Source organism: Numida meleagris, chromosome 4 (genome assembly GCF_002078875.1).
Source record: "Numida meleagris isolate 19003 breed g44 Domestic line chromosome 4, NumMel1.0, whole genome shotgun sequence".
In the NCBI taxonomy this organism is placed as follows: Eukaryota; Metazoa; Chordata; class Aves; order Galliformes; family Numididae; genus Numida; species Numida meleagris.
This window is the reverse complement of record NC_034412.1, coordinates 17448794-17471273: the sequence shown is the minus strand read 5'-3', so window position 1 is coordinate 17471273 and position 22480 is coordinate 17448794. Positions and strand designations below refer to the sequence as shown.

The following is a 22480-nucleotide window of genomic DNA, read 5'->3' as shown; positions in this document are numbered from 1 at the left end:
TTGAGAAGCAAACTGAATTATAGGCAAGTGTTTATTCAACATACATCACCTTGAAGTAGAAGAGAATGTGACTAGAGGGAGTTAGGTTCAGGAGTACTGTACATTAAGCTGTTTCTGTAGCGAGTTCTGTTACGTTTTGGGACAGATTTTTCTAGCACGCACAGTTATCCAAGATATTTATTTATTGTAGAATCCTGTACAAAGAAAGTTTTCAAACAGCTCAAAATAATGATAAACTATTGTATATTTCATGAAGCTGTAGAAGTAGCCATTGCTTCTTGGTATGCCTGGAGGGCTAATTGTATATAGCCTTCTTTCTGTGATTCAGTTTTCACGAAGACCTAGAACCAAGGCAGGATGGAAATTAATGTACAGTTAAAAGCAGAGTACACAGTGAGATTCCATCATTGCAATGGTTCATGAGACAGCTCTACCCAATGATTATGCAGTTTTATACAGCTAAATAAATATACAGCAGTTCTAGTTAATTAAGGGAAGCTATCGACTAGGCTTCCAGTGTTTAGAAGCCTTATCTTCTGTAGTTAAGTATGCTTAAAATAGAGAAGTGTACCTTGATCAGATCAATTCCATGAAGTTTCCCTTCTTTAGCTTCTTTTGCTGACTGACATTCAGGATGAAGCATGTGATACAGTGTGATTAAACTTGTAGCATCATCCAGCCTAAATAAATAAAAGGCTTAGTTGTAACTATTACTTTCTCTAGATAATTTGAGTGTGCTTGCACAGCACAGACTTTCATACACTTTCACCTTGTATACATAGTCATTACAATAGACAGCTAAAGAGGCAGCCCATAATTTGCTGTAATAGCATCTTCTTCCTCCTCAGGAACAAAAGAAGCGTGCGAACACTGAAGTGCACCAAGTAACATACAGAAACTAATTCATACTGCACTTTAAGCCTAAACTACTACTGTTGAGCAGCCCTAAAGCTGAAAGCTGTAAAATACAAGGAACTGCCCACTAACAAGCATTAAGTGGAACAGCCAAACAAGGAGCCTTCTAACACTAACTGCAGTAGCTGGCACAGTTAACAGAAGTAGTATTAGTATTATTAATCTTGTGACGCTTAAGTCTATGATGAATTTAAAACTTGAATAAGGATTTTACTTCCATAAACCTAAATACAAACCAAAAATAGGCAGATAAATTGTCAGATGTTGGAGCATCTTTAAGTCTCGACATCTGAATTTCCCATTTACCATTTTGATTCCAAAAAACTTCCCTGTGTTTTTTTCATATCCTCAGGTTTGAAAGTAGGATCTGAGTAACTGTCAGGAGTTCCTAAATTCAATAGTAAGAAACTAATATCATCACTGCAATTTTGAGTTCTATCAGTTTTTCCTAGCTCTAATGATGTTTTGTACAATTAAGTATTATCTGCTTCACTGAGCTCTGAATGAGCTTAACAGCTCTTGTGGGAAAACATCCGTTTAAAATCCAAGTGTGTCTTTCTCTTCCCACTGTCTACTCTAGCAGCTGCAGTCAAGCACAACTACTTAGGAATTGCTCCAAAATTCAGACTGAGTCTTAAAAGCCAAAACAACCCAGGAGTTCAAAACTGTTACATTTTAAGATCAGCAGTGCCCAGAGTTGGAAATTTACTGACAATTAATTAGAAGGGAAATAAAAGTAAAAATTCAGCAACTGTAAAAGGTAAATTTCTGCCGACACCTACTTTGGTACCCTACCACTTTGACTGTGATGTAGTTGGTACTTCCATTCAGAATCCACGTAGCTAGAAACTACAGCTAGCCTAAAATATCACGCAAATGGAAACTTTTGGACTTCTTACAGAAATACCATTATTCTTTTTCAAACAACAGACCTTTATGTTTTCTATCAGTTTAGACAAACAGAATAGACAACTGACAAACACCACTTACAAGTCTCTGTTGATCATATCTATTAGTAAGCCATCCGTTTTCTTTCTGTTTACTAGGTACCACACCATGCCTCCAAAGTGCCTTGTTGAACGGAGCAGATCATATTTGGCATGTTTCTCAATGTCATCGTATGTTCGATGATGAACCTAGACACAGAAAAGAATTCAGTCTCAATAGCACAGGCAGAGCTTCATGACAGTTCCTCCTCCGTACCTCTCATGTAGATTTTTAAATTCATTTTTAGGCCTCCCTAAACTGTGGCAGTAAGCCACCAGCTCGACCATGCTACTTTAAAGCTTTACAGCTGTTTTAATTTGGGTAACACTGGGACAATCCAGTTCTCATACATAGATGTGTGTTAAGAGAAAACTAAATGCTACCTACGTAGCAATTTTGGGAGGGAGGGACATAACCTCTGAACCTTCATTCCACTGCCCTCAAGTTATAATCTATTTTTCAGTGAAAAAGAAGTTATAGCGAAGAGTTGCTAATTGAAGAAATTTACTTGAAAAATTGCTTAATGGAAGTTATGCTTTCCATGATTCAGGAAATTAGTTAATCTTAAACAGATACAATACAAAAAAACCAAACTTTTAATGACATATAGATTGATATATTCATTGGTACTTACAGTTAGTAAATTGAAATACTTCAGCTGGAAGTGTATTTTTATATCTGCTTTTTGTCACCAACACTAGTTTATTCTGTGCACAGCGCCCTCAGATGCATCAGTTATCTACATAGTTTTTTCAAATCCTAGCATAGTAGTTAAGATAACTCAAGCAGCACAACTCTGGCTGGCCAGTTACAGCTATTACCAGCAATTCTGGTTTGATACCAGAAGACTATGTTCTGTATCTATAGTTCTTTCTATATGGTTGGAAAATATCTAAAGGTGTCACTTTTCTGGAAAAAATATGGAAAGCCCATCGCAAAGATAACAAGTAATCCATGAGAGTGGAGGGCAAGAACACACCCGAACAACTGCGATCCCCACACAATATTTACGTTTACAAAATGATTCTTTAAAGTTCTTCACTAATCTTCTTATTCTTTTTTAAAAAGTGAACTTACTCTGATATAGTCAGCTGAATCTGGCTCAAACTGAGCAATGCACATGTTAAGGATATCCTCATGACGGTCTTGCTGAAAGACAGTCTGAAACAGTTCAAATTCAGGCACAGGTCACATATCACACAATTGCAACTATCCAAAATTTAAATGGCAGCCAAAACATTTATCTTCTGGGCAACACAGCACACATAACAATTACATGTGTGTTTACAGTATGACAGAATACTCACATTTACCCAGTTTGCAACTCGGAATTTTATTTTAAGTAATTTAAGCAAGCTACACTGGTAAGGAATTGTTCAAGAAGCTTAAAACACACAAATCAACTGACTTATTCAGAGCTACTACCCTGTCCAAACAACACAGCTTCACTATCACAGCACAATTAAGTATATAATAATGATCCGTTTCCAAAACCAGAGTGATCTTACCCCAAGGTGTTCGTCCTTAAATAATACTGGGGGAATAACTCTGCGCCCTTCTTTTGGGAAGAATATCTGTATCATTCGGTCTCGCTCTTCCCAGGTTGCCTTACGTAACACACCATTTGGTTCTCTAACTACAATGAAGCGTTCCTGGAAAGAAGTTAAAAAAGAGCATTATCTCCGACAACATTCTCTGCATAAGCAGAATCACTGTAAAAAAGATTCTTGTTTGATACAGTGCTCCAATACTTAAACCACACTAATACTACAGCGTCCTTCTGATTGTTAGTGTGCGTAGAATTAGAGCTTATACATTCATGCCTTAACTTCACTGTTCAATCCAACGCTATGCACACTCATACTAAAAGCTACAGCTCTGCAAAATTGAACAAATAACGTAACTAAACCCAGAGACAGGAGTTAGTGTTGCTGCTGGCCTGATCTCACATGTCCAGCACATACTAAATTAACAGTGCACGTGTTTTCTATTTTTAAGCGCTGGAATGTAATTTATCCTCAAGAGATGAAAGTCAGCATTTTGAAACATCTCTATATTTCTGTACTAAAGATCAAATTTACAACTCCTCAGCCTTCTTGCAGACTGCTCTGTGTTTTACTAAAACCTACCGCATGTTTTGGAATTAAGAATGAAAAGCTCTCAAAATACATTAATGGCTTGTTACTCACACGATGTGGAATGGCATAAGTTAAATCTGTAAACACATATTTTGCAGTTTCAGTTCCCTCAAGGACTTTGTCGTCTGCTAACACATCATCAATGGGCTCTCGTTCATCCAACACTGGGAGCATTCTCAGCTTCTCCTTAGCCTCCTCAACGGCTTTTCTTGTGGCCTTAAAATAAAAGTTGAATTAATTTTACAATTAAAAGTTAGAGAGTTGGAAAGCGCCCAGCGACAAGCACAGGCAGGAGGCGGGAGCTTCCCCGGGAGCCGCGGCACAGGGAGCCGAGGGCGCACGGCTCTGCAGAGCGCGTCCCGTGGCGGGGCGCGGCGCAGCGCACGGACCTCCTGCAGCTGGGCCTCCGTCAGCAGCCGGTACTTGGGCGGCTTCAGTTCCTGCCGAACCGGCCGGAAAACCTTCTGCAGATTCACACCCGTCATCCTGTACAGCAAATCCTGAACCGCTTCGTCCGTAAAAGCAGGCTTCGCGTCCTTTTTATCTGCCGGGGGATTTTACGCGCAATGAACGGGCCGCGCGGGGCGGACGAGGGGCGAAGGGGCAGCCGCGCACCCGCCCTCACACGAGGGCAACTTCCCGCCGCCCGCTCCCGGCCCGCTTCCCTCCTCCTCAGCCACCCGCGGAGCGCCGCAGACGCCCTCCACGAAAGCCGCGGACGGGCAGGAAACGCGGAGAAGGCGCTCCCGCCGCCGCCGCCCGCTCACGTACCGCCCGCGGACCCCGCGTCCTGCCCGAGCTCCCGTTGCACGCGCCATCCCCACAGCGCCCGCGGCACGCGCGAGAGCCGCACGGGCAGCAGCGCCGCGCCCCGCGCCGCCAGCGCCGCCATCTTGCGCACGCCCCACCCCGCCGCCGACGCGGACGCCGAATCGCGCCTGAGGCCTGAGGCACGTTGGGAAATGAAGTCCGCGGTCTCTCAGAGCGCCGCTCTCCGCGTCGAGAATTTCCGTCGGACAGAAAGCCGCTCCCAGTGCGTTCGTGTGAACGCTGCGGAGGCGGGAGTCCGAGCTGAGGTGGAAGTCCGAGCTGGCGTTCTTGTCAGAGCAGGGGCGACGCGGGGGCCGTCGGGCGGGAATGGCACGGAGCAGGGCTGCGGGCTGGCAGGTGTCTGCTCAGCTGGGAAATAAAGCAGTAGAACACGGAACTGAGGACGCCTCGCACGTTGCCGCCGCCAAGCCACTGCTTTTCCCCCGGTCAGCCAGGTGGTGGCAGGCAGCACCTGGCAGAAGGAGAAATGCTGTGGTAATTTACCCAAATTGAAGAACATCCTGTGGCTCTCCCTGCTAATTCGGCGCTTATGGGATGACTGAAAGTATAGTCTGATGACAGATAGTCCATGCGACCTGTAAATTGGAATAAGTCCAAACGACACCACGAGTGCTGTTGCCTGAGGAGTGGCACTGCTCAGTGCAGCCTTCTCCTCGGGTCGGTGGGAGGTCACTGCCTCTTGTGGTAGCCGTAGGCTTCCCTTGTGCGGAGCTTTAGCATCTTGGTACGGAGGGGAGGAAATAAGTAGATTGCTACAAGACAGACACTGAGGAGCTGGAGTGTGTCCAGAGGGCAGCGGAGCTGTGAGGGGTTTGGGGCACAAGTGTGATGGGGAGTGGCTGAGGGAACTGGGGTGGGTCAGTCTGGAGAAGAGGAGGTTCAGGGGAGATCTCATCACTCTGCAACTCCCTGAGAGGAGGCTGTGTGAGGTGGGGTCAGCCTCTGCTCCCAGGTAACAGCGATAGGATGAGAGGTGATGGCCTCGAGTTGCAGCAGGGCAGGGTCAGGTTGGATATTAGGAAACGTTTCTTTTCAGAAAGAGCGGTGAGGCACTGGCACAGCTGCCCAAGGAGGTAGGGGAGTCACCGTCCCTGGAGGAGTTCCAGAGCCAGGGAGATGTGGCACTGAGGCACACGGTCAGTGGGCACGGGGGGTGGGTCTGGACTTGGGGATTTTAGTGATCTTTTCCAACCTTAGTGATTCTGTGATTTCATTAACACAGTAGCTGTCTTATTATAGCTGGAGTATATTTCAATAGGTGTTACTTAGTTCATTATTGCTAGCTTGTCTGTACCTTCTGCTGAGTGTCAGCCACACAGACTGTGGTTAGGGGTGTGTGAAGCACAGAAAATGTATTACTGGCAGACAAGTCTCTAGAAGGGCCCTGAATGATGCAGACTGTAAAATGCTCAAAGCCACGCAGTGATGTAATCTGCTTGACAACTCCCTGTCAAACTGGGAAATACTTCATTTCCTGGAGGGAAGATCTGGAAACACAAGTAATATGCTTAAATTCTGTAGATTTCCAATTGTTTTAAAGTTTAGTAGGTTGCCCACTGATGTGCTGAAACAGAGTCTAAATTGTGTTACATTTGAATACGGAGTTATAGTCTTTGTTTTCCCTAAGACTTTTATAGCTTATGTTGGTTTTAGTCAGAATAAGGTTAAGCATCAGTCTAAGTATATATGTGTTTCTAATAATAGATCTTCACTGTACTGGGCAGTATTCTTATTTTACCTAGCTTTATTCAATATTCAAGCACATGTACTGAGTTGAATTTTATGTTCAAACTTATCCTTCAGTATCCTGGCCTTTGCCTTATCAGAAAGGTCCCAGGAAGGCATATTCTTCTCATGTTTATACTGGTACAATCAAGTTGAAATCATTGAGAATGAGAGTGCAAATCAATCCCTAATATTATTTTAATATGATTTTGTACTTGATTTATTTAAATAATGCCAAGAAAATTAAAAATAATGTTGAGGAAATTGAGAAGATGTTGTTTTTCAGCTCTTGCTTGGAAGATCTGTGGAGTGAGAGCTATACCCTACAAGGGAATTGGGAAGTTATTTGGCGACTTGCCTAAAAGGCACTTCAGACCTGTTCATGAGTTTGGATGGCAAGCCAACGTCCATTTTAATTCACAGAAGTGCTTAGAAAAACAACAGAATTTATTAGACTGTATCCAGGAGAGGTTAAATTCACATTTGTTCTGTACTGGAGTAATAACAGCTGCTGTGAGGATTAGCCTTTTGGCTGGCAGTATGAAGGGAAATATTAACTAATAGTGCTGGAGATAGAAGTAGAGCAGGTTAATGTGTTTTAAAAAATAATATGAATTTATGTTGGATAGGTTGGTTATATTTTATTTATGGTTTATTGCTGTACAGAAGTAGCAACTTTAAGTAGGATGTTTTTTATTGGTGTACTTACAAATACAAAACCAGCTTGAAAAATCAGTGGTGTGATAATTGATAATGAAGTAAAGAATCTTTCTTAGATTTAGTTACTATTTTGAATGCATCCCAGGACAATTGCTGTTGGAAAATTACAACCATCTGATGAGGGGTGGATGTCCCCTGTGAAGCACATTGGTGGTCCAAGTCTGGATTCTATTGGAAAAGTTTCAATACAAAATCACCTCCACAGTTGGCATTAATTTCCTTTTTGTTGGTACTTTAAGGAGAGGAAAAGGATCAGATGGCTGCCAATGCTGAACCAGTTTGGTTAAGATCTCAGGGAGAAGAAAAGCTAATGGGGAGCCTAGGAGCTTGCATTGTTGCTTTTCCATTTAATAAATAAAATAAGGGACTGTGGCCTGCCAGCTTCTCTGAATAGTAATTATGTCAAAATTGTGGTAGCAATTGTGGAAGGAAGAATTCTTTGTTGGAAAAACACAATGAAAAAGACAAAATGTGAGGTTTGGGAACTGTTCATCCTACTGCTGTAAGAAGAAACATACTGAGCCCAGTCAGAGTGTCTGCATGTCCACAGCTGATGACATGACCTTTTTAAAATTAACGGTTGGTTCTCTTGTTCCTGATAAGAAAGAATCTGGCAATCCTGTGGAACATTTTTCTGAGGGATGCAGTGGACCAAGTTGGAATCTGTTTTCACTAAATCTGCATGGATTAAACTGAAGAGAAACTACTTTTTCATAGAGAAGGCAGAGAGTGATGAAGTAACAGAATTGACACAAACCTTATTATATTGTCAGATAAGTAATTAAATAAATTAAATTTTAAAAACCACGTGGTTGGTTTTGGTTCCCTGTCCCTAGATGGAGTGGTTTATTTTTTTGCTAAAATTGTTGGGGTGGTTCTAATATTATTGTCTGTTTTCAGGCATATTATCTGCAAGCGTCTTATTTGGGAGTTTCTTTTCTTCAAGAGGCAGAGTAGTATTTTCTCTAGAATTGTCTTTTAAGCTCTGTAGCCATGGATTTGTACTGCCATCCAAAGCAATTGGTAGCTGTCCTCCTGCAACTTCCGCCAGAATCCCTTTATTTTGATAATGGTGATGAAAGCGGCCATTTTCCATCCTAAAGACCATACAGATATCTAAAGCTGTTTTATTTTCAGATTTCGTTTTTGTCCGTGGCAGCAGGGACAGACGGTGGTCTACTGTTCCGCTGGGCCAAACTTGCCTCTGAGGGCGGAGCTGTAGGCAGTTCCACTGGTCCAAGTGATTTAACAGATCACAGCTGAGATGCCCCCAGAAAATGGTGTAACTGAGGTCAACCATAGCCATTATCATCCTACACCGACAGCTGGCTTCTGTCACCTATGCAAAAATCCGTAGCGAGAGGGAATGGGGGAAACTTTATGAATGCAAAAGTCTGCCAAATGTTTTTCTTCAGTATTGTCAGTTTAACAAGTGCTAATAGTATGTATAACTTGAAGAGCAAATAGCCTAGATTTTGTTTGTGTCTTGACTATTTGTAATTGTTATTTCCAATTTGAAGGAAAAATTACAAAACTAAGGAGTAGCTTTGACTATTTGTAGTCTTTATTTCCAGTTTAGTTACAGATGAATTTACACTGTGCCTGCATGCTATATTTTCCGGGGCCACATGGGGGCAAGATTGAGATTTTAAAGATTGAGAATGAAAGTGCCTGAGTAATTACAGTGGATAATGTAAATGACCTAGATTTGTCTTTATCTCACATAAAGCTGCTATAATCTCACTTTAATAATGATAAATTGAATATATACAAATACTGCCTCCAGTAATTGAGATTACATACATTATTTATGGTAGGGATATAAATCCGGCTTTGGTTCATATTGTTTTCTTTGCTACACTGTAATGCCTTGAGCCAAAGCCCATTAAAGCCGTTGGAAGTCCTTCCCTGACTTCAGTGAGCTCAGAATTAAGCCCATATTTTTCAATAAATTTCATTCTTCTGTTCTGCTCCTATAGTGCTTATCTTTTAAATACAAATTGTTAGGGGAAAAACTAGTAAACGTTCGGTATTATTCGAAGTCAGGTATATGATATGAGTAATTGTTTTCCCCCTTCATACTCAATATTTAACTTCCTTCTCATTCCATTTCTGTTTAAAGTCCCGTCCCTTTGAATCCAAGTGCCCATCAGGGCATTGTGAACTAAACCTAGGCTCCAACACAAACTGTTACATATCCTCGTGCTTATAAGCTGTTCTAAAATCTCTTCAGTGGTAACTGTATTTTTTTTCTTCCATCCTTTTCTAGTAGTAACTGATTTTATTGACACAAACACTTCATTCTTCAGTTTTTTCAGTAGTAGTTGAATACATTTTTCTGCCAATGAATTGTTACTATTAAATAGATTATTTTTTCCCCAAGACTGATTTGATCCCTTTCAATGTTTTCTGTTCATTTTAGTTAAAAGAGCTGGTATCTCCCAAGCCTTCTTGTTGCTTAGTGATGCCAAGAAAGCATTCTTGACACTATGACAATCCCTTTTCATGTCCTTTTTGCCTCTGATGTGCCATCTCTGAGATTCTTTCACAACTTTTCTTCTGTTATATGTAATGATTTTTCTTCAAATTTCCTTATAGTTTTTATATTGCCCCTAAACTTTCCTGTTTTCATCTTACGTTGCTTTGAATTTCTTACCATTTGTTTTGCCACCTTGTTTTCTCTTTCTTAATTCCCAAAATTAATTGTTCGTAGAAATGACCTTCAGTATTTGCTACTTAATAATATGCAATTTTTTATTTTCATTGTTGCTGCTGTTTCCAAGAGCAATGCATACTTTTGCCTCGCTATTATGCTTAAATAGTCTCCATGATAGGAAATTTTTTTAACCATTTTTTTACCCATACCAGATTAAAAGACTATTACATTATTAAAATAAAATACCACATTTTCTAAAAGTGTTGCTGGACAGTTTTTTGTTCTATTTTTTTCCCTTTCCCTTGGATCCAGAATTTAGTACAAATTAAATTTCCTTAGGCATACTCACTGTGCATTTTAAAAAGTCGTTATAAAGACAGGATCCTGGGGGTCTGACAGAAAAGCTAAAACAGCTGCGCTCTCCAGCACAAACAACGCATAAATCTGCAGTATCTTCTCCTTGTGATCAAATAAATGAAAAAAGTGGCTCAGAAAGTAAACGACATTTTTATCTCAGGGAAACAGAACTAAAATAACCTAGCATCAGTTTAAATCTCAGCCATTTCTGCATTAGTCTGTTAAAACTGAACATTTTTTTCATTTTGTTTTAAGAAAAAAGATTTTGATTTGTCAAACAAACAGCTCTACCTGAAGGTTGTATTTAGGCCCAGATTAAATGGTTATTTAGCTGCTTAATGAGGAGTATATCTCACAAGACCAGTTTCCAGTTGCATTTATTCTTGTTACTTTCTTTCTGCCAAAGCAAATTGATAAAATTCTAGAAACAAAAATAGACATGAAATTAACATAGTCCAATAGTTCTTAGACTGTTTTCCCCACTTATTTCCAAGTAAACCTGTTGACATTTATTAGGTTGCCCAATAAAGTTTATAGGTGAACTCATATCCATTTTTGGATAAGTAGGGTACCAGATGTCTCTAGCTGATTTCCAGAGCAGCATGGACAAAAATGATTGACTGGGTGCTAAATCTGCTTAAATGTGGGGGGAAAATATGAGTGTTCTTTACAAAGTGTTTTAAAACTGCGTGGTGAGTGAATTACTGCATTTGTTCTTCACTAAGTATACAAATGACAAACTGTGAAGACCAAAAGAAAGGATAGAAACCTGTACAGTTTTTCTGGCTGATCTGTTCATTATTGGTTTGCTACCACAGCTCTTTTTCCCATGTATTCATAATCCCTGTATGTTTAGCCATGGCATTCTGTAACACTTGATATGAGCATTAACATATGTCAGTGTTTGTACACTTAGACTGGAGTAAGTACTTAGATCTCTCTGAAGGCACACGGTACATATCTAAATAATCTGGCGAGATCTGGTAGTGGCTTTATAAAATGCCTCACAGGGAAAATAAAGAAAAGCAGCAGACAATCTATCATGCTGGGAGAAATATTAGCGACAGGAATGTATGAGGCACAGGCCAAATTCTGTCCCATGCACTGTGTGCAGCGTGCCCCCATTTGTCAAATGGGAGAGTGGACAAGACACAAAATCAAAGCACTGAATCATTTTCCTCATTGGGAAAGGAGATGAAGAGCAATCTTACAACAAACAAGTGGAGTGAAAATTAGGATGACGAAGTGAATGTGTTCAAAGTCCAAATATTTGTGTCTGGTCAGATCTTTTTTTTTTTTCACAACTCCACAGTGAAAGGCAAATATCATGGTCCCCCCTTCTATTCACCCTATTCTGAGCTGCCTGATTCTGATTCCATCCCTTATATCCTCTCTAACACACATCATATTTTTTTTATAAACTCTTTCATCTTATTATTCAAGTAGAAACAATGAATAATTTTCTTTCAGGTTATTGAGCTGAATGAAGTCACAGAGGGGTCTAATGAATGCCAGAGCCTCCGAGAAGAAAAGAATGGAAGCAGGATCTTCTCATTTCATTAGCAGCAAGCCTCCAGATGGTGTCACAGTGTTTCAGGTAACTATAGCCTCAAGATGCGATTTTATGACCAGCAAAAGTTCATCTAAGACCATTCTGCTCCCTCTGTTCAAGCCTTCATTTGTGCTGTTTTGCTTGCTTGAAACATTTTGTTCTTCGTGATAGCCACTAAACAGACTCATTTTCTTCTGAATTTTGAATAAAAGAACAATAGTTCAGACCACACACAAATTTAGGATCTGACTCTGAAAGGTAGCTTTCACACTGCATGAAAAAGCAAACCAGATTCTGTTCCATTTGTGTCTCTGCAACAGTATGAAGATTTCCTAAACCTTACAAGGTATTATTGAGATGCAGCCAGTCCACGTGGTATTTTACAATAGAATACTGCAGCACTGTATTTTGTTTTTCTGTGTGTTCAGTGCAGTAGAATTACTTCCAAGTACCATTTCCTTTGTAAGTAGGCAGCAGAAATTTTGAATGATCATTACAATTAATTTAGCTATTGCTTGGCTGGTTTTGTTTAGATTCAAAACCAAAATTACAATCTGAGTGCTGAGGCTGCAGAAAATTAGGTCTGATCCTGTGAAGAACAGAGCAACGTGGCGTCAGTATTGTATAGTTTTGGAAATTGTGTCTAGAACTAACTGTGCATTTACTTCGCATGTTTGAACACTGAGGATACAATATCTGCCATTAGAGCAAGGCATCTTTTAATTAACCATTCCTTTCTGCTTCTCCTCTCATGCCTCTTTTTATGGAATACAGGATCAAACTTCTTTTAAATGCTGGTACAATGTATGATTCTGTGCAATATGCTACATGCTGTAAATGTGATTGTATTTTCCACTTATGGCGGCTAATTGATACTTTGCAGTCAGACTTTTTTTTGTTTTCTCTTTAATAGTTTCCTAATCGCTACACAAAATAATAATAATAATAATCAGATGAGGTTAGTATCTGCACTGTCAACAATTAGATATGATTTTCTTATATTGTAGTACTGTATTTCCGAAAATCAAAGCTAAACAGTACATATTACTGTGAAGTAATTTGGAGTATCCTTTCGAAGGTTTCAACGTTACTCCCCGTGTGGCCACAGAACAGGAGATGGCAGTGTGGGGCTTTGGGTCAAGCATAGGAGTGACAGTAGCCAAAGTCTCTCAATGCATGAAAGAATTTACGTCTTTGAAAAATATTTGTAAAATTTTTGTCCTTTTATTATGGAAACAATTAAAAAGTGAAAAATGTTCGAAGTTTACACTGAAAGAATTGCATAATTTCTTTTTTGTACATTATGATTACATGGGGAATATTTCTTAACATTAGATTGGTGAGTAAAACATATGCTCATCATTTCATCTACTGTAAGTCTCTCAAATCGATTAGTCAACCAAAAGGAAGAATGTTCAATTCTTGATATCATGAGCCTGCCCCTTAATATAGAACGAGAAGGAAGGAAGGATAGCTAGCATGTTGCCCTCCTCTGTCTCCTCGAAAAACCTTTATCTCCAGTCCCCTGGCATTGATGAGATTGGACTTTCTTACTATTCAGTAAAAGCAGAACTATTCAGGAAAAGCAACAACAACCTTATACCCTTATGTTTAGCTAGAGAAACATCTTACGGAAAACCAGTGCAAAGGTTGTTCTGTTTTCAATACTTAACTGGTTTTGTGTTACTTCAAAAAATGCTTTTAAAACAACCTGTCTTAGATAAATAACATGTTTCTCAAAGGGTCTGATCCTGCTAGTCTTTAAGAAAAAAATATCAAGTGTTTTGTGGTAATGTAGCTAGATTGCCTGTGCTGTGTTATTTTTCTGTGTGATATCCTACACCTGTCTCACTGCTTTGGGTCTCTCTTCCCCAGTCTGTGTGGGTCATTTCTTAACAAGGCAAATACAATCCCTAGCTAGGATGTGAGTTCTGTTAATAACTGCCACAGACATCTTGCTGACTCTGGATCACTTTTCCAGTTTGTGTTTTCTAATTCCCTTTGATTTAAAATACTATTGTATGGATAGCAAAAAAATGAAATGTTATTGTATATATTCTTACTTTAATTTTAGTTAGAGCTAATGGCATATATTTACTTCATAAATGATTAGAGTATTTTTTGTGTCATGTTAGGCATGCTTTTGACAAAATGTTGCTTCAATTTCTAGTAGAACCTGCCATTAACTGTGCAATGTCTTTTCAATTTTTCCAAATAGCGCTATTTTTTTTAAATGCTTCTTTATCCAGCACATAAGATTCTGTCATATATTTAGTAAGGTTACTTGTCTCGCTTCCAGAGATGCAAGCAGAAATAATTTTTAGGAGAATGAGATGATGATAAGACTTTAGTGTGCCTCTGTATGACTTTGCACGCAGGTTATTATTGCTGTATAAACAGGAAGATTTTTCATGGTGAAGACTCACCAAGAGTGTTATAGATGGAAATTGTTCCTAAGACAGCAGAAAACTTTAAATTCCCTCTGTCCACTGGTGCTTTCTTGGCAGGGCGGGGAGGCACAGGTGCCTGGGCTTCTTGGGGCAGGGTGATTAAGGGGCTGTTTAATATTCTTTTTCATTGAAACTAATTGAAGGACTGTGCATGGCTTGTAGATCCTGTTGGGTCATAGTAGATTAATCAGATTATAATCAGTAGATTAGGATAAATGTAGTGCTAATTCTTTCTCTTATTGTAGACAATGCTGCTTTCTGTACTGAAAAAGAGAGGCGTAACGAAGAACAGGGTTGATTTTTTTTCAGTTTCTGCCTATTGTCTTTTCCATCCCACTAGAGCATCTAGTACTGTCTTTTGACAAACACCAACAGTCTTGTCATTTTAGAAATATGTCCATTTAAGGAGGGAATAAATTATTCTTCATGGCAAGAGTAAGATGTTTAAGACTAATATTAATGACCTTTCTCCATCCCCAGTTTCTTTTTTGTTATTGGGTTTTCTGCGCCATGTTTCCAACTGGTGGTTTTTTTGAGTTGTTTTTGGTTTTTTTTTTGGTGTTTTTTTTTTTTTTTGACATTTTTGATCCCTCATGCACATCCCTTTCTCCATCCATTTTCTCTTTCTCTCCCCTTCTTCTTTTTCTTATAGAAAGGCATACCCTTGTGGCAGTTAATTTTGCTTGAGTCAACACCTGTCTCCACAGAAAATATTTTCTTTGGGTACTTATGTCCACTGTGTAAAAGTATGAACTGTTACCTCTAGAGGCCACCATCCTTTCTTTTTTAAAGGTGGAACACAAACAACCAAAGTCTTTTCTCAGTGGAGATAAAATCTGGGGATTTTTACAGTTTGCAGACTGACTAAAACTGAACATAGCAGCACTAAGTGAAACAAATATCACCAATCAATCATGAAAGAATTTTCCTGAGGTTTGAACATATTGTTTGCCTTTCAATAATTCAAAATAAAGTTGAAATCCAAACAAACCACAGAGCTGCCTCCATCCTCTTACAAAGCAACCAATCTCTTAAAACAACCAAATATAGATTATAAGCCGATGCTAACCCCAAATTATGACCCCCTAGTTCAGAAGACCAAGGGTCTTTGTTTCTTCTCTCTGACAGGGGAGCAGCAGGCATATCCCTTGCTGGGTTAGAAGGTGATGAACTTCACCAGCTCTGACTAACCAGGTCACCACTTCTTTCTGCAGCAGGACAGGCCATGGGAGAAACTCCAGCCCATTGACTGCTGGGATTCCACTGATAGGAGCCCCCAGAGCCTGGCCAGGCTCTTTTCTTTGGTGCCCAGCAACAGGAAAAGGGGTACTGGGCACAAACTGGAACATAGGAAGTTCCATGAGAAAGAACTTTTTCACTTTGAGGGTGACAGAGCACTGGAACAGGCTGTCCAGAGAGGTAGTGGAACCTCATTCTCTGGAGATATCCAAAACCTGCCCAGACGCTGTGTAGCCACCATAGGGAACCTGCTTTAGCAGGGGGTTGGGCTAGGTGATACGATTCAGTGACCAAAACATATCCCTTCTTACAGTACTATCCTCATCCTTGGCATTGACAGGAAAGAGGATACCAAACTAAGGGTGCTGTGTCTGAGGAGGTGTCAACACCTCAAGAGTCCCAGCACATGTGGAAAAGCCCTTCAAAACATCCTTTACAAATCAGATCATTTTAATAGTAGCAAGATTAAATGCTTTGTAGTCTCCTACCTGTGCTTTCAATGAGAAAATGGCCAAGACTTATCCAAAGTCCCTCACAGAAACAGGACATCCTGAGCTGTGGCAGATGGACTTCCTTTACAAAATTTTAATGAAAGTTTTCAACAATAGCTCCTTGTATGTGTTTGGGGAATTGAGCATGTGTGCTCATGCATACACATACTGTGAAAATTTACACAAACTTTTTAAAATAACATATACTATGAGGTGTGCATGTTTTGCTAGAAGAAATGTATTTTGTAAAGAAAACAATAATGATTTTATTCACTCCGTTGTGGCTCAAGGCAGGATTAGGTAGAGAGAAGGTTTCAGGATGTGAGTGACCACAGCTGAAGGTTTTACAGTGAGTGTTCTTTGGAATATCCTTGGAGCATAAAATTAAAATAAATGAAGAATAAACTTAACCCATGTATTAGTGAATGTAAACAAGTATTGAAAATAAATGGGTAAAAAAAAATGCTCTGAGGAAGCCAAAGGGCAATAATTAGAAAGGAATACTTTTGCTTTCTCTCTTCCTAGAAAAGACAGATAAGAAATTTTGTAATTTCCTAAACACATAGCAAAAATAACTACTGTAAAATACTAGTGAAAGTTGGCAAACTTCTTTTGAAGTTAATGATATAGAATAATTTACTGTGGCTGAAGGCCTGTTTGATGATAATAAATATAATGAAAATGTTAAATATATTTTTTTAAATTTATCTACTATCACTTTTTTAAAAGGGCAGGAAATGTCATGCTTAATAAAGCAAGAGAGTTACTATACTGTAACTGGAATGGCGTAGACATGAATACTCTAATAGTGTAGATAGGAATAGTGGTAAACCGTGTTAACCAATTATATATCAAGTTCATTAAATGCCATTGGATTGTCTTTAGCTTTTAAATTTTTACACAAAAACAACGTGTTATGAAATGCAAGGAGGAAAGATGGCACACTAATGCAGCTTTTCAAAAGTTGTTTTTGTTCTAAACCTTGGTTCCAGCTCAGGCATTTTTATTGCCTGTGCATGGCCCACTTTACACTGAAGGCCAGAAAGCCATGAGTCTGAGAGGAGTGAACTTCCCTGAGCCATTTAGTCAGCTATTTTAGCAGAAGTATGGCTGCTGAAATAAACAGTGCTTCTGAGTATCTGGAAGCCTGTCAGTAGATAGTCAAACTGATGCTTACGCTACATATTATGATGTATTTTAGTATCTCTCCTCAGCTTTCACTGCTTTTGTTCATCGAAGATCTGAAACAAATCAGCGAACAATTCTAAGTAACAGCAATATGTTGAGGGCAATGCATACCACCTTTTAAATGCAAGGTGAATGCTTATAAGAAAGAGGATTTCTAGTACTTATCAAAGAAAAGCATTCAGAAATTGAGAAAAGAAAAATTATTTTTATTCCATTCTTCACCAAGTTCCGGATAATTTGACCTTGACATGTTTGACATGGAGTAGTCACAATGCAAATAATGTATTCTGCAGTATCCTCTAGAGTCAGCACTTCTGGCTGAGTGTGGCTGTTGGTAATTGAACCAGCTCTGAGGCAAAGCTTTTGATAGAGGCATCCTTGTGCACAATATTTTGCTCCAACTCAACTTCAGTTGTAAGGAATTTCATCATGTTTCATCTATAGATAAAGTTTTGCAGAAGTGGTGAAGGTAAATACTAAAGAAATGAAAAAGGTTTTTAGATACAGGAAAGATGTCTAAGTGTTGGGTCATCCACCCACATAGGTGCTCATTGTATGTCAGTTCTTACTGGAATAAAATCAAACTGACACTACGCTATCCAGGCCTGGTTTCTTTTTAGTGCTTAAGCTAGTGAAAGCTCAGTAAACAAATGGTATCGATGAGATCAGTATGTTTATCGTGTTCATTTTGGATTTTTTTGTAAACAAAGGTTGACTCATGATGGAAATCTCTTGATTATTGTGTAAGTGTAATTATTTTATTTTACCTAGTAGTTTTTAAGATTATCTTACAAAACATACACAGAATTTCACCTGTTTGTATGTGGACTCCCAGGAATTACTTTTGCTTTTGCATATAGCCTTGTTAGAGAATCCTATGTTCAAAAGCAGTTAACAGAGGAGAATTCAGAAAAACAAAGTGTAATTATTGCAACTGGAATTTGGCCAGAATATATCCCTTATAATCAGACTTCATTTCCTTATATTAATTAAGATAATTCTCTGACTATACCCAGCCCAAATCAATATGAAAGACAAGTGAGTTGAGCATACCAGATGAGACACGGGCACCTTTAAATAGCTGTCCTCAGGATTCCAGGAATCAGATTTGCACGCAGAACAATGGCATGTGGATTTGGGGATTTTTTTCGGTGGTTTTGGTTGTTTGTTGTTTTTGTTGTTGTTGTTGTTTTTACTTTTGCAATTGCTGATTTTAGTTCATTTCTAAGGTGTTACTTTTCCGGGAGGGACAGCAGATGTCAATTTTCTGGTTAAGAGAGTTTAGATTTTCAAGGGCCGTTGTGAAATAACAAGCTATTCTTATGACGTTTTAACACAATAATATTGTTGTCAAAATCCTTTAACAGCATGGCAAACTATTTATTCAAAACTCTTTGCATCTTATACTTATATGGTAAACAATGTAGCTTTCTAATCCCTTGTGGACTTGTTTAGGTTCGTGCCCATGCTTTCAATACCCTAGTCATAACAGCAGTGGCACCCTCATCCTCTCTTATTTTTTAGTTTTGTGCAGCACAGATTCCCAGAAATCTGTATCAGAACTGTGCTTTATGCTTTGCAAAAGTATAATTAAAAAGAAGTGACTAAATTTGACTGCTATTGTAATTAAGAGATTCTTGTATTGTTCTTGTTATTCCAGTGAATAACAGTCTTCCTGAGATGCCCTAGACAGGACGACTAAGGCTTAGAAAGGACAGCACTGAAAGAAATCACAGAATCACAGAACGGTTTGCGTTGGAAGGGACCTTAAATTTCCAGTTTGAACCCTCTGCTGTGGGCAAGGCTGCCTTTCACTAGATCAGGTTGCCCACAGCTCCATCCACTTCAAGGTGTCCTTGAACGCCTCCCGGAATGTTTGATTTAGAAGTTTTGTGTGATTATTGGAACTACAATACTTTTTATTTTTCTTCTCTTAAAGACTATGTGAAAAGTTTTTCTCATGTTTTATTTGCAAACTGGAACCTGGTTGGTATTTTTGGAAGACAATGAAATCTGGGCAGGAACCATTTTCAGCCTCCATGTTAGTTTGAATCCCTAAGCCCAGAAGGTATCAAACCTGGTAATTTCCAATTTTTATAGGCCAATAAACCAGCCATGTGTAGAATAAAAGTGCATTTAATATGCAATTAAATAAAGGAATTAGGAGAGGTAACAATAGGAAATGAGTATATGCAAATGACATCTGCATAAATTTAGATGGATTTAAATTCTTAAAAATAAAATAAAAATTAAAAAAAAATAAAATGCCTATTAGACAAAAGAAATATTTCATAATCTTTTACTTATGAGGAAATCTTTGTAGAGATTTGACTGACTCACATCCCACACTCTACAAAACAAATTTCCAAATACCTAGGAAGATTCATAAGGATTAACGTACAACGCCAGAAGAAAAAAATAATTGGAACAATAAATGGCATTTTGTCAGGCACATTTCAGTGGAAGCAGTTCTCGCATGATTCTTGTGAGTCCCTTCCAGCTCACGCTATTCTATGATCTATTCTACGTCCAAGAGCACTAGAAGAACTTCAGCTAGAGATATCAGAAAGTTGTCAGTTTTATGCCTCAGGTCAGAAATCAGTTTACTATTGTCCTCTTTAGAGTTACTATGTATATAAGCAGGAAAATCATGTCCAGAACATCTTTGTTCTAGTGCCCTTAGAGTCTGTATGAAATCTGTTAAGGAGTCTACAGATACCATGTGGCCCAGAGACAATATACCACAGTGACCATCAGTTACCGCTGTTCTCCAATCCCTGTGCTTGTCAGACGAAGGAATTTAAAGACACGTTGTCATTTATTACTTCATGTTTTACTGCTGTGCATCCTTAGGGATGGTGGAATGTTTAATGTTATCTGATAGATAATTAGTCCTGACTTGTTACTGGGAATGTACCAGTAGGCGTGCATAGGAGCTAATTAAGAGGAAGAGGGCTGAATGCTGAGTCCAAACAGAAGATGGTTCTTTGGCACAATGTTGAGATCTGCTCAGTGACTGGAGACTAGTTGAGCTCTTGGGGGATTCTTTTGCATGTCCAGCCAAGGAGGAAGACAGGACAAATGTGAGCAACAGACCCACACCCTGCATTGCAGTGAAGGAAACTGTAGAAATATCTTTTGCTTCCACACCAGAAAGAATTATAGTGGACAAAATGAATGTGTGGCCCTGTATCCCGAGCTTCCTCTTATGTTATAAAGCTTTAATTTTGAGATTGGATTCTTGAGGATTTCAGTACAGAGCCTGAAGTTCAGGACACAAGCTGTTATCTTGAATTTTTTTTTTCTGTAGTTGTGCTACTTATGGGCTAGAGGAGAACCAGCATTCACTTTTTCAAGTTAGGACTTTCAATGAAATGCCTGTTTTCTAATAATTGCCAGCAGGTCCAATAGAGAGCAATGCTGGGTAAGTAGCAACTGAATATCTCTGAGAATCAAGATGCTTCACTTTCAGTACTTAACTGTGGTTTCACGTCTCCTAGAAATTTAAATATGGCTTATACAGTTTGTTAATAAATGTTGTGTTTTAGGGATATGTGGATAGAGTCATATGTTGTTAGACGCCTTTCATTTTTTTAAGATGCTTAAGAGATTGGGTTGTAGTATTACATTATGACCCTGGAACTGGAGTCTGATTCCAGTCTTCTCTTTCCCTTAAAAAGTCAGAAAGTTAGAAAGTTTAAGCAAGTCATTCTTTGGTTTAAGATTTGCTGCACATACTAAAATAAATCACTTCCTTCTCTGCTGCAAAATTTTGGTAAATTCTTCACATATCAAGTTGAAAATAACATTTTTCTAGCCTGCATTTTCTATTGTGCAAGATGCTTGCTTCAGTTGTTTATTGACTATAAATAATTAAAAGTTTTAAGTGCATTAAGCACTCAGGATCTGAGCATCTGTTAGCAATGCTGAAACAAGTAAAAATAATTACTATAATTTGATCACCATATTGGCTGTCACATAGGAAATGCTATCAAGTAAAGCCTTGTTCAAGATATGCAAGATATAGTCCAGTGACGCTGAGGACAGCACTGAGCTGTCTTGTTGAGGTTATATTTCTCCTGTAGGTAGAAACAAAATAGCTCAGGACATAATGACAATAACCAGGTAATCAGAGTGCTGTGCAAGTGACTTAAAACAGAAGAGGGTTGTGGGTTATTTATTTTAATGTTGCGCTAGTTCTTAAAGAATGTTCTTAAAGAATGAATGTGTCATGCTAAGTCATGGCTTGAACCAGTGATTGAGCACCTGGTGGGAAGGCAGGGCCAACCCTGGGAGCTCAGGAGCATGCAGTGTACCTGAGTGACCAGAAGGGATGGAGCCAAGATCCACCCCCTCCCAGACCTCATTTAAGGGTTGGCAGCGGAGGCAAGGGGATCTTGCTGGAGATCCCTGCCTACCTGAGGCCTTCTAAAGGTAAGCAGCTTCTTTTCTGTATTTCTGTGCCCACAGCTGTTGCATTTGAGCAAATCCTCACTTGCTGCAGCCTAGGACCTTCCTGCTTTGCTGTCATTGCTGTTCTTTCTATCGTGTTACAGAGTGGAACCTTTTGCAGCCAGAAAAACGCAGAACTCAAAGGGGTATGGAGTGGCACCTATTTTGCACAAATCTAAGGCATTAAAAGCCACAGAGGCCTGTTGAAATGACTCTACTACAGTTACTTTGTCTAACTGAAATCTCTCCCATATCAAGTATGGGGAGAGAAAGAACAGAAGATATCTCTAATTTGGACCCCTGGAGGCTAGATTTTGTGAGGAGAATGTTCGGAGTTTGAAAACCGCAAAGGAGGTATGGTTTATGAAGTGACGTGTCCTGTTCTCCCCCCCCCACACCCCCCTCTCTTTTTTTTTTTTTTCTTTTTTTCCTTTTTGGAAGGAAGCAGGAAAATGGAGTGTTGGCCTGGAGTGGAAGTAAATTAGTCCTTACTAATTCTACCTGTGTAGCAACTGGGCCAGTCAGTGGTGGAGTTCATATCCTTCTTTATTCCTTCCCCATTAACTCCTGCAAGGGGGTATGCTGCCTACTATAATACTTGTACTTTTATTGCCTAGCTTCTGCTTTTGGTAAAATTGTTTCATCCGTATTGAAGTCTGACTTTGCTGTTGATTAGGTACAAAAGTTGCACTGGTAACGTCTTACCTTTTGTGTTAATTAGCACACGCTATGCAGGTGTTGTCAGGATATAGGCATAACCTGCGCCGAGAGGAAAGAAA

General features: G+C 39.2%; 2 protein-coding genes across 2 annotated transcripts; both read right to left on the bottom strand.

Moving 5' to 3' along the window:
* MRPS22 (mitochondrial ribosomal protein S22) lies at positions 160–5068 on the bottom strand. Its single transcript, XM_021395666.1, has 8 exons — positions 4812–5068; positions 4430–4584; positions 4092–4256; positions 3411–3554; positions 2980–3063; positions 1906–2051; positions 572–680; positions 160–341 (listed from the first exon to the last, which is right to left on the bottom strand). Exons 1-8 carry the CDS (start codon positions 4930–4932, stop codon positions 249–251), a joined length of 1017 nt encoding a protein of 338 aa, XP_021251341.1. The 5' UTR covers positions 4933–5068; the 3' UTR covers positions 160–248.
* LOC110398212 lies at positions 4979–5863 on the bottom strand. Its single transcript, XM_021395667.1, has 2 exons — positions 5355–5863; positions 4979–5219 (listed from the first exon to the last, which is right to left on the bottom strand). Exons 1-2 carry the CDS (start codon positions 5764–5766, stop codon positions 5020–5022), a joined length of 612 nt encoding a protein of 203 aa, XP_021251342.1. The 5' UTR covers positions 5767–5863; the 3' UTR covers positions 4979–5019.

Excerpts from the sequence above, each read along its gene's own strand:
- LOC110398212 (XM_021395667.1), bottom strand. The coding sequence starts at position 5,766 with ATGAGATCTCCCCTGAACCTCCTCTTCTCCAGACTGACCCACCCCAGT. Across the intron at positions 5,220-5,354 it reads CAGGATGTTCTTCAATTTGG|CTGAGCAGACACCTGCCAGC; the intron begins GTAAATTACCAC and ends TTTATTTCCCAG.
- MRPS22 (XM_021395666.1), bottom strand. The coding sequence starts at position 4,932 with ATGGCGGCGCTGGCGGCGCGGGGCGCGGCGCTGCTGCCCGTGCGGCTC. Across the intron at positions 4,585-4,811 it reads GGACGCGGGGTCCGCGGGCG|ATAAAAAGGACGCGAAGCCT; the intron begins GTACGTGAGCGG and ends ATCCCCCGGCAG. Across the intron at positions 681-1,905 it reads GATATGATCAACAGAGACTT|GCTGGATGATGCTACAAGTT; the intron begins GTAAGTGGTGTT and ends TTATTTATTTAG.